At 43.9% G+C, this 15,112-nt stretch overlaps 1 protein-coding gene across 1 annotated transcript in view; it reads left to right on the forward strand.

The window, feature by feature from the left end:
• Nucleotides 1–15,112, forward strand: part of CDH13 (cadherin 13) — a 1,023,676-nt gene that overhangs the window by 636,942 nt on the left and 371,622 nt on the right. Inside the window, exon 6 of the mRNA XM_036832418.1 lies at nucleotides 4,599–4,743. Within this exon, the coding sequence (XP_036688313.1) occupies nucleotides 4,599–4,743 (145 nt within the window). The remainder of the gene's footprint in view (nucleotides 1–4,598; nucleotides 4,744–15,112) is intronic.

Consider the following 15,112-nt stretch of genomic DNA (forward strand, 5'->3'; position numbering starts at 1 on the left):
TGAGAGCTACATTTATAAGAGGTCCAAGTCTTTTCTTTTCTTTTCAGAAAGTCTGTGACATTCCAGAAGGGAACATGTTGTAGCTAGGCTGAGGCTATAATATTTCCCAACCTGTCACTTGTGGCAGGGTGTCACATTATACATAGAGGCTCATGGTGTGTTTTATTATGTATTTTCATGTGTATTAGGAAAGATTTTAAATAAGCTCACCATACCCCTGAATTCATGGATAATTTGGCCTTGGAGGAGTCATCAGTGAAACATAACAATCTATGTACAGCAAAACTATTAAGTAAATAACATAGTAAAGAGGAATTTTTAAAATGTAAGGAAAGTCCATGAAAGAGCATTTAGCAAACAAGGGCACAGTGGGGGACAGCACAAATTTTCAAGTCAGATCTAAGTTTGGATCCAGCTGGATCACAAACTAGCTTCTGACCATAGACCAGGTACTTAAATTTCTCTGAGTTTTGCTGCAATGGGTATTTCTCTAGGTTGTTTTGAGCCAAATGAGGCAACACATAAAAAGCCCAGACATGTATTGGACACCAAATAAATGTTAGTTCCCTTCTTTCAAAAGGCAAGTAATCAGTTTAATGTACTTGGGTGTTGTTTACCACTGTGGTTCTTGTTCATGAATTAAGACTGCACAGAGTCAACTGGCCTTCGGTCCGTGGAGCCTGGGACTGACGGTCAGCTTCTGTGTGCCAGGAATGGAGAGACAGGACAGATGGCCAAAGCTGAGGCCAAAATTTTGGACTCCAGTCTCTTAAAGAGGGATTGCCTCTTCTCAGGAGGGCTCTATGCAGTCGGCAATGAGTCAGGTGCCTACTGTGTGCCGGGCACTGAATCTTAGCCTTGGGGATTTGCTGTTGGGCACGAACACCCACCCCACCTCTGTCTTGATGGGGCCGGAGAGGCAGACATTAGTTGAATTGTCACACAAATAAATAAGCAATTACGTGTTATGGAAAGTGTTATAAAGGCAGGGTACCAGTGCCGTGGGAGTGTCAACCATGGATACCCAAGGTAGTCTGGAGCGGTAATGAAGGATCTTCTCTGCCAGTGATATCTGAGATCTGAAGGAGGGATGGGGGCTGACCAGATGGCAGATGGGATGCTCATGCCGGCTAGGAGGGTTGCACATGAAGATACCTGTGTTGGGAAGGAATGGGATGATTGGAAGAACTGAGGAAAGATCAGTGTAGCTGGATAATGAGAAATAGAGGGGCTCTCTTGTGATGTGAAATGAGTTTGGAGAAGTGGGCTGGGGCCAGATGATAAAGAGACTTGTCACAGTAAAGGAATGGGCTGTTATCGTAAGAGGAATGAGAAACGATTGAGAGGTGTCCATTCTGGGGTGACATAAATAAATAAAAATTTTGAAAAGGCATCTTGGAAGCCTGTATTAGTCAGCCTTTTCCAGAGACACAGAAGCAGTAGGATTCTGTTATAAGGAACTGACTCACACAATTATGGCGGCTGAGAAGTCCCAGGATCTGCCTGGGCCAGCTGGAGGCCCAGGGAAGCTGGTGGTGTGATCCAGTACAAGTCCAAAGGCCTGAGAACCAGGGAGGCCGATGGCGTATATTTCAGTCCAGGTCTGAAGGCCTGAGAAGCAAGACCACTGAGGGCAGCAAGGAATGGAGGCCCTCAGGTGGATTGGCTGGTGCCCACCCCCACTGGGGAGAACCATCTACTTTACTGAGTCCACAGACTCCAATGTTAATCTCATCCAGACACACCCAGAAATAACGTTTAATTTGAGCACCCCATGGCCAGTCAAGTCGACACATAAAATTAACCATCACAAACCCCTTAGAGAATAGATTACGGCAGGCAGTATTAGTAGCAGGGACACCCATTAGGTGCCTGTTGCAGTGTCCCAGGTGGGAAGTGTCAGAAGCTAATCTCTGGAGGTGATGATAGATTTGGAGAGAAGAGGGTGGATTTAAGAGAAATTCAGGAGACAGAACAAGCAGTGTAGACCTGACTCGTTGATGGAGTGGCTGGGGATAGAAGGCCTCACTTAGGGAAGAGGGTGGCTTCTGAGTTTCTGCTTTGATCCCTGGGAGAAGGACCACCCGCTGGGCAAAGTTTAGAGCGAAATGGTTAACATGAGACTGGATTTATCGTACTTTCTAGTTGCTCAAAAATCCTTGCTTCCAGAGGGAGGAGATATGGGGATATATGTATAGGTATAGCTGATTTACTTTGTTATAAAGCGGAAACCAACACACCATTGTAAAGCAATTATACTCCAATAAAGATGTTAAAAAAAAATCCTTGCCTCCAATAATGACATTTTGGAATATTTTGATTAAATATTGACACTGCATATCTTGCATCTTAATGCATCTTGCATCTGAATCCTAATCCCCCACATTCTACAAGACTTGGCTATTGTCATAAGCCACAAGTAAGACAGAGGAACAGAATTCACATTTGCCAAATATGCAGATCTGTCAGAACTGGGAGGGGCAGACTCTAGATCCAGCTCAACATAATGGAAAGACAGACACTAAGGAGATACAGTTGATCAGGATGAAGGCCAAGTCAAGTTCTTGGCAATTTTGGGAGGACAAAAGGCCAGACCTTCATTATTACAAGAAATTGCTCCCAAAGCTTGATTTTTATTTTCTTCGTTTAGCAGTATTCTCATAGTAGCTTTAAAAATCAGCATAAAAGCTCATTCTCTGTAAGATCTCCTTTGTGTGCAGATGTTAAAAGGCTCTGCCTATTTAATTTCTTCTTAGCTAAGGTACTCACGCATTATTTTATCTACCCCAGAAATCAAAGTGTGTGTGTGTGTGTGTGTGTGTGTGTGTGTGAATTTGTTATTTGTTAGTGAAAGGATGAAGTAGTGTTAAAGAAAAAATGAAAAACAAATTCCTCTACCCAAGTATACTTGGTTTCATGTTTGCTTACTACTTTCAAATTCTGTCCACATGTGTACATCACACATGTATAGTACACATGCTATTTTTTGTGTTTTCACACAGTATTCTAAGTAGATCAACAAAGTTGAATAATTATTTTATCTAATGGCTGTATTCTAGCATCTTGCTACAAACACATTCATTCAACTCGTCTTTTTTGCACTGGACATTTAGTGGACACCAGTGTAATTTCATTATTAGAAATAACACTGCAGAAAGTATTTCCATGTATGTAGTGCAACCTGTCTCAAATAGAACCCAGAGTGGTATCCAAATGGAACAAAGTATGTGTCCTTCATAGATGCGGTGAATTTTGCCATGCGACTTTCCAAAGGGTGAAACCAGTCTATAACACATTCAGGTGGGGTATAACAAACGTGTTTCTCTTTTCTTTTCCTAATTAGGGCTAGTTTTGACAACAGTATTGATGATAACAGTAGCAACAGTAGCAGCAGCTAATATTCTTGAGATGAGTTATGTAACAGGCATTATATAAAGTGATCTAGAAGCATTGTTTATAGCAGTTTAAAATGTAAACTCTGGGGACTGACTTCACAGGGCCAAATCCAGACTCCACCACCTAACCTCTAATTGGCTTCATTCCCTCCTCAGAAATGGTTCATAGGGTCACTGTGAATATCAGGTGAGTTAATATAGTAGAGAGCCTCGGTAAGCCCTGGATAATGTTGGTTACCATTATGCCTAATAATGAGTGTTTTATGATCCTATTTTACAGATGATAAAACAGAGAGATTAAGAGTATGAGTTGAGGTCACATGACTAGTGAGAAGGTGTGCTGGGATTCCAATTGCAGAGACCATTTCCCAAGGATTCCAGCTACAGAGACCTTTTCTGACAGAAATACTCAACAGGGTCCCAATGCAGGGACCACCACTGATATCCAAGAAGTGTCACCGTGGCCACTGAGTTAAATCAAGGAAGTATCAGGCACAGAAATGAGAGCATAAAGTCTGCATGGTTCACTAGAAAAGCCACGACATAATTCCTTGTTACCATGCAACAGTAAAACTGGTTTTTCTATGCTATTTTCTTCAGCCTTGAGATCTGAAGGTAGTTCTGTATGGAATTGTGAAATCCCTGCTAGATTATAAAGGCCTGGTGGGCAGGAGTCCCACGGTCTCATTCAGGACCCCAGCAAGCACCTTCCTTGCCTCAGGAAGGTTCTCTATAAATACTTACTGCCCTGAATTTCTCCCAAATATTACCATAAACACTTTTGGTTATTTCTTAATATACTCTGTTCATAACTGCTTAGTCAGTTCTTTTTATTAGCATAACATTCCTTTTAAGCATAATGATGTTGGAAAAACAGAAACAATGTAAGCATATTTTCTCAGCTGTGACTGATTGCTGGTGTTTAGTGTTTCCTTTTTTTTTTTTTTTTTGGACTTCCTTTGCAGATTTGATGAATTAATTGTAAATTTCCCAAGTGGGACTTAACATGAACTGATCTTTGTCTTTTATTCTGTAATGTTTCTATTCTAGTCCTGGTGACTATCCATTGAGACCAAAGTTTGAATATTGCCAAGGGCTCATAAAATTGCTGATATAACCTACTTTCTTTCTCCAGAGAACCCGACTTCAATTTTCATAATGAATGAATGCCTTCTTTCTCCCCCAATTTCTTTCCTCCAATAGCTACTCGTGGAGACCATTGATGTCAACGGTAGAACTCTCGAGGGGCCGGTCCCTCTGGAAGTCATCGTGATTGATCAGAATGACAACAGACCGATCTTTCGGGAAGGCCCTTACATTGGCCACGTCATGGAGGGATCACCTACAGGTATGTTACGTTGGCTCACCGTTCGCATAATGGCTTGGGAAGTGGCATCCTGTGATCTTTGGGGATTCCGGAGACTGTTTCATTGCCGCTCTGACTTATTGTTGGTGTGCATCAACACTGACATATTATTTCCCCGGATAGCAGCAAGAGCTGGAAAGCTGCGACTCAGAACATGACTGGCGTGTTGCACACTAGGAACATGTCTTCCCTTGTGCCCAAAGGTGATCCTTCAAGGAGGACCGACATCTCAGTCTCCCATGTATGGCTGATGTCGGACACCATGTAAATATCTAGCTCACCCTTGTGAGGGCCCAAGGCTGAGCTTGTGGTATAGTGGGACTTTGCAGAAAATTAAGGTCCCCACTGCAAGCTCCTCAGTTATTTCTCTTCATAAGTGCCTTTTAATAAGAACCATTTGGGGAAAATGGGTAGGACTTTTTTTTCCCTTTCCGTAGAAGACATGGATGGAGAAAACTTTTCTCTTTGGTCAAAGGGCCAAAAGCAAGCATTTTATTTCTCTCTCTGGCAATACATGTACCTAGTGTTACAGAAATCACTCAAGGTTACTATGGAACTCCTGGTATCTTTTCCCCATGTTTAACCTTTCTATCACAGAAGGTTTTAGAATTGAGAGCTCCTTTTCTGGCCCATAGCTACTAATTAAAGCATTCCATGACCAGCAGCAGAAGTCACTCCTGAGTATAATGCCTGAGAAAGTGAAGAGCAAAGTAGAAAAATCCCTATTTTAAGGCTGGACTTTGATTTTTAGCTTTCAAATACATTTGAGTGAAAACATGCCACATGAAGAGTGTCAGTGTTGCTGTGTCTGGATTACGCCAAACACCTGCTGTAAGCAAAGGAGTCACTCCTCAGGCCGATGGGAGATGGAAGCTCAGGGGCTGCTTTAGCTGGTTCTTTTTCCCCCTTTACTGAATGGACGGGATGTATCGATAACATGTAGATACGGGAGGCTCTGGAAGCATTGTCATGGCAACCTGCCTAGACTACCAGGTGAATAATTGTATGCAAGGTGCCTAAAAGCTCCCTTCAGCTTTGAGGAGCTGGGCCTCTGTGCACCTCATCAGATAGATCCCCAGGGGCAGAAGCACCCTCTCCCTTCTGGGATTTGAATGCATTCTGTAAAAAGGAGAGGGCCTATGGGCAACGTCCTGGAGAGATGGAGAGCGGGCAGGTGAAGGTGGGTCAGGTCACTTCAGGGCAGACCTTCCCCGTGGCACTGCTCAGTGGGCTGCTTTTGATGCAGAGATGGCTTCTGGTGAGACACACCCTAGAATTTGGGTTGGATGCTTACAGAAATCTTCTTAAACAAGCTGATGTGCAGAACAGGTTAGGAGAACTGATAGGGAAAGCTGTTAAAGAGACTGGAGTTTGAGCAGAGCAGAAAAATGATTCCCAGTTTCCATGTGTGGTACCCGGGCCCTGAATGTGAGTGACTGGAACTCGAGATGGGCAGGAAGAGTGTTCTAAATGTAAATGACAGTGGTTACATCCGAGTCGGCTGTGAGCATGTATATGTCTTTGTATATTATGTGTGTATATGATTAGACAATGTCCAGTTTTTCTCCCACTGTGCCCTTCTTTAAAGCTTGAGAAAGAAATTTCAAGTTTTATTGCTTTATATACATGTCGTATTTTCAAAGGAAAAGGGAATCTTTTATGCTTGTTGAATTTGTTAAAGCACAAAGCAGTTCAGTTAGGGTGGACACATACCCAGCAAAACATAAATCACCTCAAACTTCTATTTATGATTGGTATTATCCTATAAAACTACATAAAGACTTGGATATCTGTATGGAGTAGTTTCTTCCAGCTATGCAGAATTTGGCCTGAATCATTGTTTTCTTTCTCAGTACCCTCTGGGTTGGACTATAAAGCAGAAATTGACATGGAGTCAGTCAAATTTGAGGTCAAAAATATGGAAATGTTGTGGAAAAGTTTCAGAGGAAAAAACACTTAGCTTACTTAGCACCCTGTGGGAGAGCTCAGGCAGATGGCCCCCGAAGCGTCTGCAAGGACAGTGGGGAGCTGGGAAAGAAGGTGAGACCCATTTTCCAGTCCCCTCCCAACCTAAGCCACTTGTAAGTCATAACAACAAGCCCTGACAGGCTAGAGAAATGATCGCCTCTTCTGTTTCCACAATGTCCTTCTCGTTTGTGGCTTATGGAATCCTACGTGTTATGGACCTTGTATCACATCCATTTCACAGAGGGGGATGCTGACCCCAGAAAGAGTTCATTGACTTTGCCCAGTTCACACAAATGGCTGATGGGGGACAGTGTTCAGGACTCAACCTGCAGCATCAACCTTCAAATCATGTGCTCTTTCAACTGACCCACAAACTTCACGGTGAAAATAGCCATTGAATGATCCCGGCATTTAGATGGGCACTTGTGTGCCGACGACTTTCTATCACTGTATCATTTCCTCCACTCTGCCCTGAGGGCTGGGCACCACTCTTCCCATCATACAGAGGAGAAGACTGAACCTCAAAGGGGTCCGGGAACTTGCCCAAAGTCCCTTAGCTGGTGGATGAGCTAGAATCAGGGTCCGCGTCTGGCCTCAAGGCACAGGCTCTTTCTTGGGCACCTTCTCTCACACAGACTCTTTGCAGGCCCAGACTCTTTGATTTAGCTCCTGAGATAAAATAACCAGCTCGTCTGACCAAAGAGCCAGGCTCCTTGAGTCATTTTTCATTTAATGTGAGCTGTTGTTCCATCTCTAGGGTTAAACGATGTTAAACATGGGAGCCCTTTTCATCACTCACATCACTTTCTTCTGCATCCGCATAACCAGAGCCAGCTTCGTGGGGTGGGACCTGCCCAGCCTCACAGAGCCCCAGGCTCTGAAGGGCTCCATGCTTGGTTTAATGCTCTGTTGTCGCCATCTTAAAATTCTTAATAATTGTTCAACAAGGGGCCCTGCATTTTCATTTTGCACTGAACCCCAAAAATTATGTAGCTGGTCCTACACATAGCACTGTGGCCTAGAGCTGGGTTTGATGCTCTGCCTGGCTCCTTAACAAGGTGATGAGACTGTGGGCAGGTTACTGAACCTGCTAGAAGCCTCAGTCACCTTGTCTGTAGATGGGGTGGGTGTAGAATAGTGCCTACCCTAGAAAACTTTATGCAATGAGTAAATTAGGCAATGTGCTTCTTAATGCTTAATGCTTGGAATATAATAAGTGTTTAAGAAATGCCAGTGTATTGTTAATGCTCCAATTATTCTTATTATTCTGGCAGCCTATCCTTTAGGGAAGGCAAGGCAAAAAGACATGCAGTTTGTGTGAAGGAACATCCATCTCCCAACCAACCAAACATCGTTTTCATGTTGCAGTGTACCCAGATGCCGTCAGCACCAGTCCATCATGGAGGAAGGTCACCCATATTTATCTGTATGTGCAGACAGGAGGCCATTTCTAGCTGCTCAGCACTAAACTCCAGGCTATCGTTTTGGGGAATCATTACTAGATGAAGAAAGATCAACAGAAAATAATAGTTTTTGAACTTTGCAGATTATGGACTGTTCCTTTTGTGGAGTTGCAAGGCGTTGATTTATGGGACCCGCGCCCAGGCCCCGGCTGCTCCTCAAAGAAAACCAGAGCTCCGTGTGAGTGTCACGTTTTCTGAATGCCCAGTGCGTGCCAAGACCTCACAAGTAGGGGGTAGGTAGAGGCTGGGACCCTTGACGTTCCTGGAGGACGCACACACCAGGGCCCCGCAGTGCCTGCTGGCACCAGCTCCCCAGTGTTTTTTGCCACTGGTGGTCCTCTGGGCACCATTGAGAAGGGCTATCCATGAGGAATGGTGTGCAGGGCTTCCAGAAACAGACCCTAAGATGAGGACTGAGGGCGGGTGGTTTACCTGCCAGGTACGGGATCGTGAGTGGGGAGAGCTGCAGGAAAAGGAAGCCAGCCAATTTCAGGTGCCGCGTTAAGCCAGCTGCCAGAGCAGGCAGTTCTGAGCTTGATCCCTTAGGGAGGGAGGGCTCTGGGAAATGACGTAAAACACACACATTGGAGTTACCCCAGCTCAGGATCCAGGGAGCTGGGCTATCCATCCCGCAAGCCTGGCAGACATCCATTAAGAGCTGTCCCCCGAGGGACTTTAATTAATTCCCAGGCCCTTTCGGTCAGCTGGGACCACAAGCAGGGTTTCAGCAAGCTGGGTTCCAGAAGCTCAGGGGAAATCTTCCAACAAGATACAGGAACTGGCTTTTGCTTCCATGCTGTTGCTTCCATGCTGTTGCTTCCATGCTGTTGGCCACCCTGCCTGTCAGCAGGGGCAGCTGGGAGAAGGGAGCCCGCCACCGAGACAAGTGGGGCAGCTTGAGATACATCAGGGGAGGGAGGTAATGGGGAAAATATCATAGTCCTCAAACTATGTAACTGAGAAAGGTGACTGTAACATTGACCTTTCTCTTTAGAGAGAAGACAGGACCACAGGACCTAGAGGTGTGTGTTCTGAGTCCTGAGAGATACCCGTTGCTTAGTTGTGTGCTGACTCTTCTTGAGGCTATTGAACAGAGGCAGAGATTAGCAGCTAAATCCTCATCGTCTAACTTCTGAGAGCCTGAGGACCCGTACCCTCTCTTGCTCCCTTTATTTTTTTTCCATCCAGTATTTTTACTGAGCATCTACTCTGTGCCAGCAGTATTCTAAGCTCTGAGGGTCCAGCTGTGGACCTGCCAGATGCTGCTCATTCCCTCCTGGTCTGCAGAGCCAAGCAGGGAGACAAGCAACAGATAAATCAGAATTGAAATTGGTGGGCAAGGCAATGTAGCCATAGGGACCCCTCATCCTAGGAGGGAGGGAAGCCAGCCTCCCTGAAGAGGTGATACGAGGAGAGCAGGGAGCTTTGTCTTTTATTTTATCTCTGGGATCCACCTGAGTTTCTGTTCTTCAAGTCTCAGTTACTTTAATTTTTAAACAAGTCCTACCATGGCCGACATGAGGGAAGCAGCCGATCAAGTGGTCTTTGGGACAAATGGCTGTCCCAGGAGGTCAGCTTTGCTCGGCAGTTGGTATTTTCTAAAACAGCTTGAGCCAAATAAAGATGGTTTTGATATTTGAGAGTTGGTATTTGGGACCTAGCTCAGCGTGAATTCTCAGTTTGTTGGTATGACCTGGTGGTAAAGTCCCTTTTCTGGTCACCTGTTTACTTGTTGCAGTAATTGCATGTGGCCTTTTGGTCCACCAGCTCTCCACTTCTCCTCTGCTGGTGTTTAGACTTTCACATCAAAGGTTCTTCCATTCTCAGCTATTCCAGCCAGTCCTGTGAGCTTCTGGAATAGTGGGCACGGGGCTATTTTTTTCTTAAGTATATAAATTTCTTTTAAAAATAAAGTGATTCCACTTTCTTCCCCAGCTTTTTTAAAGTAAAATTACCCTCCAGTCTCACCATCTGGGGGAGACCACAGTTGCCACCTCAGGGAGCATGGTTCTAGGGCTCTCCCTGGGCACCTCCACACACAGGGATGCACACACACACACAATTTCACAGAGATGGAGCTCTGCGTGCTCTTCTCTAGCTCACTTTCTTCGCCCTGCAGCGTCCTATGGACATTTTTGTAAATCAGTAACTATCAAGAGACATCATTGTTTTAAACAGCTAGCGTCGGGACCTACCATCATCTAGTCAGCCAATCCCCTGTTGACTTAAGTTGTTTTCACTTTTCCCTCCTTACAATCAATTCTACAGGGGAGAACACGTCTCTTTCTAGTTGTGTGACAGTTTCTTTAGGGTAAATACATGCAAGTGGAATTGATAGGATAAAGGACATGCTTATTACATTTTGATGTATATTGGGGTGACACTTCTAATCAGAGGATTATATTTGTATCTTGGCTAAACTCATGCATGAAGATACAATAGTCTTTCCGTTCACATATGAGCATACTGATGGACATTTATTTATATTTCTGGATTATTCCCAATATCTCTCTAAGGCTTGTGGTCACTTCACTAACTGTGTCTGTAGGCTGTGAACGGCCTTGCTCTAAACTTCTCCCCAGATTACGTGGCCGAGGAAGAGGACTGAAATTGTTGATTCTGACCCTTCTCCTGGAGTCATCATTGGAGTCTTAGCTGAGGGAAGTTGCCTAGGAACAGATGTCATTAACAGGCTGCAGTGTCATTCAGATTGAATTATGATGCAAATCACTCCAGTGCAGTTGACCATAAAACAAAATTGATGAAGGAGTTGCATAAGCTAATCAGAGACATCTTCCCAAAAGGAAAATTCCAGAAAGTAAAGAGTATCAAAAGTGTTGAGTTATCTGGACTTTGCTACGTATTCAAGAAACTGAATGTCCACCCAGTTGCTTCTAACCATGTCTGGGGTCCCCAAGTGATGTCTTACAGGGGCTCTAAACCAAGCCTGTCAACAACCTTGTCGTAGCCACTGTTGTTTTCCCTCCTTTATACCCCAGCCCCTCTCTGATGGACGCTATTGTGTATGTTGCTGCTGGTCCACGGGTGCCTTGGAGGTACCACAGGGCTTGGTGAGACAGGGGAGGATGTCTAGAGCCCTATATTCTGTTCAGAGGATACCCAACCAGTAAAACTGTGTGTCGCATCTTAAATGTGGGGAACTTTGAAAACAGCTCTTCTCATTTTCGTTCGTAGCCCTCTCTCCACCTAAATTCATATATGAGTCAGTGGGACTAGAGACCAATTCAGGAAACAAACACCACATTGTTTTTGAATCACTCTTCTCTCTAACCATGAAATCTTTGTTCCTTATGTGTCTGTCTCCCCTCTGCCCATCACCCACCCTTATACTCATTCATGTCAGATCTTTGAGGCACTGAGGATAACCCAGTGACCTGGAGAGATATGGCTTCTGTGCTCATGGAGGTTACTTCCTCCTAAAAATAAATACTTGGTAGCCCTGACCCACTAATTTGCTGGATATATTTTAGTCTCAGGCTGGGAGTCATCCTTCCATCCCTCCCCATTTGGGAGAGAGAAGGATTTATGACATCAACTATGGAAAAATAAAATAAAAATTTATTAATTAACTTAATTAAAATAACATAATAGTTTAAAGTGAAGGGAAGGTAAAGAGGCATTGGTAGCCTCAGAAGCTTAGTGATCATTCTACAACATTTTGAAAGAATAAATCTGCTGGGGATTTCCAGTCAAAATGGAAATGAGGTGACAGTTGAGCAGCTACAAAATAAAAATGAAAACGTCCTTGAGTTGTTACGGCACCGAGCACGGTGGACTGCAGTGCCACTGAAATCATCCCTGACGCCTGAGGATCCACTCTGAACGGCCCAGGAATTCTTAGTGTTATAGATGAATACAACAGAGCGGCAGGTCCACAATGGCATTAAGCAATTATAATTTTAGGGAAGCCCTTATTTCAAATCAATTCCTGATGACACTTCATTCAGCAAAATCGCTTAAAGAAAATTTATTGGGCAGGGTCTATGAGCCAGATAGTGTTCTAGGTGCTGGAGATGCAGCGGTGGCCAAGACCGGTTAGCTCTCCACGCTTAAGGCATTTGCACTGTGGTGGGAAGAGAAAGATAATTAACAATGAATGGAATAAGCAAGGTAATTTAAGACCTTTGGATAAAATAGAACAAGGTGATGTGATAGAATGACAATGAGGTCAAGGAAGATCTCTCTAAAGAGGTGACATTTAAGCTGAGACCAGTGAGAATGCAGGAGCCACAGTGTCAAGGGGCCAAGCAAGGACATTCCAGGCAGAGGGATCAGAAAGTGTGAAGGTCTGAGGCAGGAATGAAGATGGTGGGACAGAGAGGTGGCCATTGTGGTGGGAGAATGTCAGCGAGAAGAAGGGCACCTGGTGAGTTCCAGGGGATAGGCCAGCAGAAGTCAGCAAACTGTGGGCCATGGGCCTAATCTGTCCTGCTGCCTGTTTCTTTTTAATAAAGATAATAAAGTTTATTGGATTACAGCCATGCCCATTCATCTAAGCATTGACTGTGGCTGTTTTCACATGATGCTCTTGGAGTTGGGTAGTTGGGACGGAGACTGAATGTCCCACAAAGCCAAAAATATATACTACCTAAATATATATGTATTTAAAATTTATAAAATATATATTTATATATAAATACCTAAATATATATATAAACTATCTGAATATATATTTTTAATATATGTTAAATATTTAAAATATTAAATATATATATATATTCTTTACCTAGCCCTTTATAGAAAAAGTTTACAGACCCCTGAGTTAGACCTCTGTAAGTTTTGATTACATTTTGGATTTAGTAGGAATCCCTTGGGTGGTTTTAAGCAGGAGAGTGGTAAAGTCTGATTTTACTGTTAAAATATGACTTGCGCTACTCAGTGGAGAACAGAAGTAGGGCAACCAGGACATGTCAGCACTCCAGGCACGAGAGGACTGTGGCCTGGGCCGGGGTGGGAACAACGGAGGTGACTAGAAGAGGTCACGTAAGATTTTTGCGATGAGCCCATGATGAATGGGGGAGTACTGAATATTGACTCATTTTAGGGTGCCGGATTATTGTAACCAACGCCATCTATTTGGAATTATGGTAATACTGTAAACCTTAATAGGTTTCTAAATTTTCCTCAAGTATGAACTGGATTTTACCTTTGGTTTTCTTTCTACGGCATAAGCTTAAGGCCAGGGGACCAGACTGTCTTTTCATCCTCAATTGTCAGCATTTAGCAGAGTTCCAGGCACATGGTAGCCCCTCAATAAATTCTGTTCAATGAACAAGTAGCCCCAAATGGCAGAAAGTATGAATAACAATAAACTTCCCTTTTTATTTGATTTTTAAACAAATGTTGTCTTTATTGACAATTTATTCCTCTTCTAACAAATATCTCTAGAGTGCGAGTTCGGTACCAGATACGCTGATGCTCAGTAAGGATGGGGTCAGGGAGGGATGCATAAAACAGACACGGACCCTGACTCGGAGGAGTTTGCAGAGGAGTGAGGAAGGCGGGTGAAAAGCACATGCTGAGCCCGCGACAGTGCTGCTTGGGGAAGGCAGGGGCCGCGGGAGCATCTCACTAGGACCAGGGCAGGGAGGCGGCGCTGGCCCCCAGGAAAGAAGCCAGGATAACCACCTGCATAATGTTTCTAGTACTGGATGCTGGTCTAGGTTCTGTGCCTTTATCTTAATACAATCCTTACAATGCTTTTACAATGTTTTCAAGGAAACAGAAGCTCAGGGAGGTTAGGTTACTTCCCCAAAGTCACACAGTTGGTGGGCGATAAAGCTGGGATTCAAATTCAGCCTAACTCCCGTGCCCTTTCATTTCCTCTCAACTACGGCACCCACTGTCCTTTTACCACTTCACCCATGAAAATGCTAAGATCAATCCAAATCTGCCACCCTAGGGAGCATTTCCTTGTATGCATATGTGTGAGTGTGTATGTATTTGTGTGCGTGCACGTGTATACACACCTGTGTAGGCATGCATGTACGTGTGTGTCATATTTGCCTTCTCAAATACAGCCAGATCCTCCCCCTAGCGTTAGTCCAGGAGACGCTCAAGAAGAACTCTTCTCCAAGATTCATAAGGCATGCTGGCCATCAATCAAGACAGTCTACAGATGTCAGTTAGAAAAGATTTATAATCAGCAGAAAGCTTGATAAACCAGCTTTTACTGCAGCACCGTTGCACTAAGAATCCTGTCCCTTCTGAGGGCAGAGTCTAGGGAGGCTGCTTGCATCCATCTATACAAATACCTTTGAATCACTTCACCTTAATATATGAACAGTAGACTAAAAAAGCCCCGAGTAATTTATGTGTAGAACCACCTCCCTTCTTAAGTAAATGGAAGAGATTCAATATTCTGAGTTCAATGGGAAGAGGGCATATAAAATCCCTTTTAAGTATATGTTCTTATAAAATCTAGGTCATGAATTGAGTTTTCCAGTATCAAAGAAAAAAATTTAATAGACTTACAGCTTTCTTGCTTTAATTATGGCTGCATTTTTAAAAATCAATCATAGTACCCAAAGCTATTTCATTATTCAGAAGCCTGGCTATTTCAAAGATTTCTTTAAAGTTTGGTTTGGGGAATTTCAGTGTTTTCTTCTTGTTCTTTTTTTGTTTTTTTTCACTTTTGTTTAGTGTGCCACAGTTTTTTCTGCGATGTTCCTGGTTTATAGTGAGCTGCTAACAGGGACACCCGAGTCATGGGGAGGGCAGGTCAGGGCTCATGTTTCTGCAGTTGGCCTCTGTATCTTCAGGAAAGGTCACTTTTCAGAATGAGAGAGGACCTCACGGTTCTCTTCCCTTGGCCATCAAAATCAGACGCAGTGAGGGGGGCTTGCCGTCTGTTCCTCTGCTTCTATTCTCAATTCTGCAACTTCACCCTCTGTCTTGCT

Source organism: Balaenoptera musculus, chromosome 19 (genome assembly GCF_009873245.2).
Source record: "Balaenoptera musculus isolate JJ_BM4_2016_0621 chromosome 19, mBalMus1.pri.v3, whole genome shotgun sequence".
Taxonomy (NCBI): Eukaryota; Metazoa; Chordata; class Mammalia; order Artiodactyla; family Balaenopteridae; genus Balaenoptera; species Balaenoptera musculus.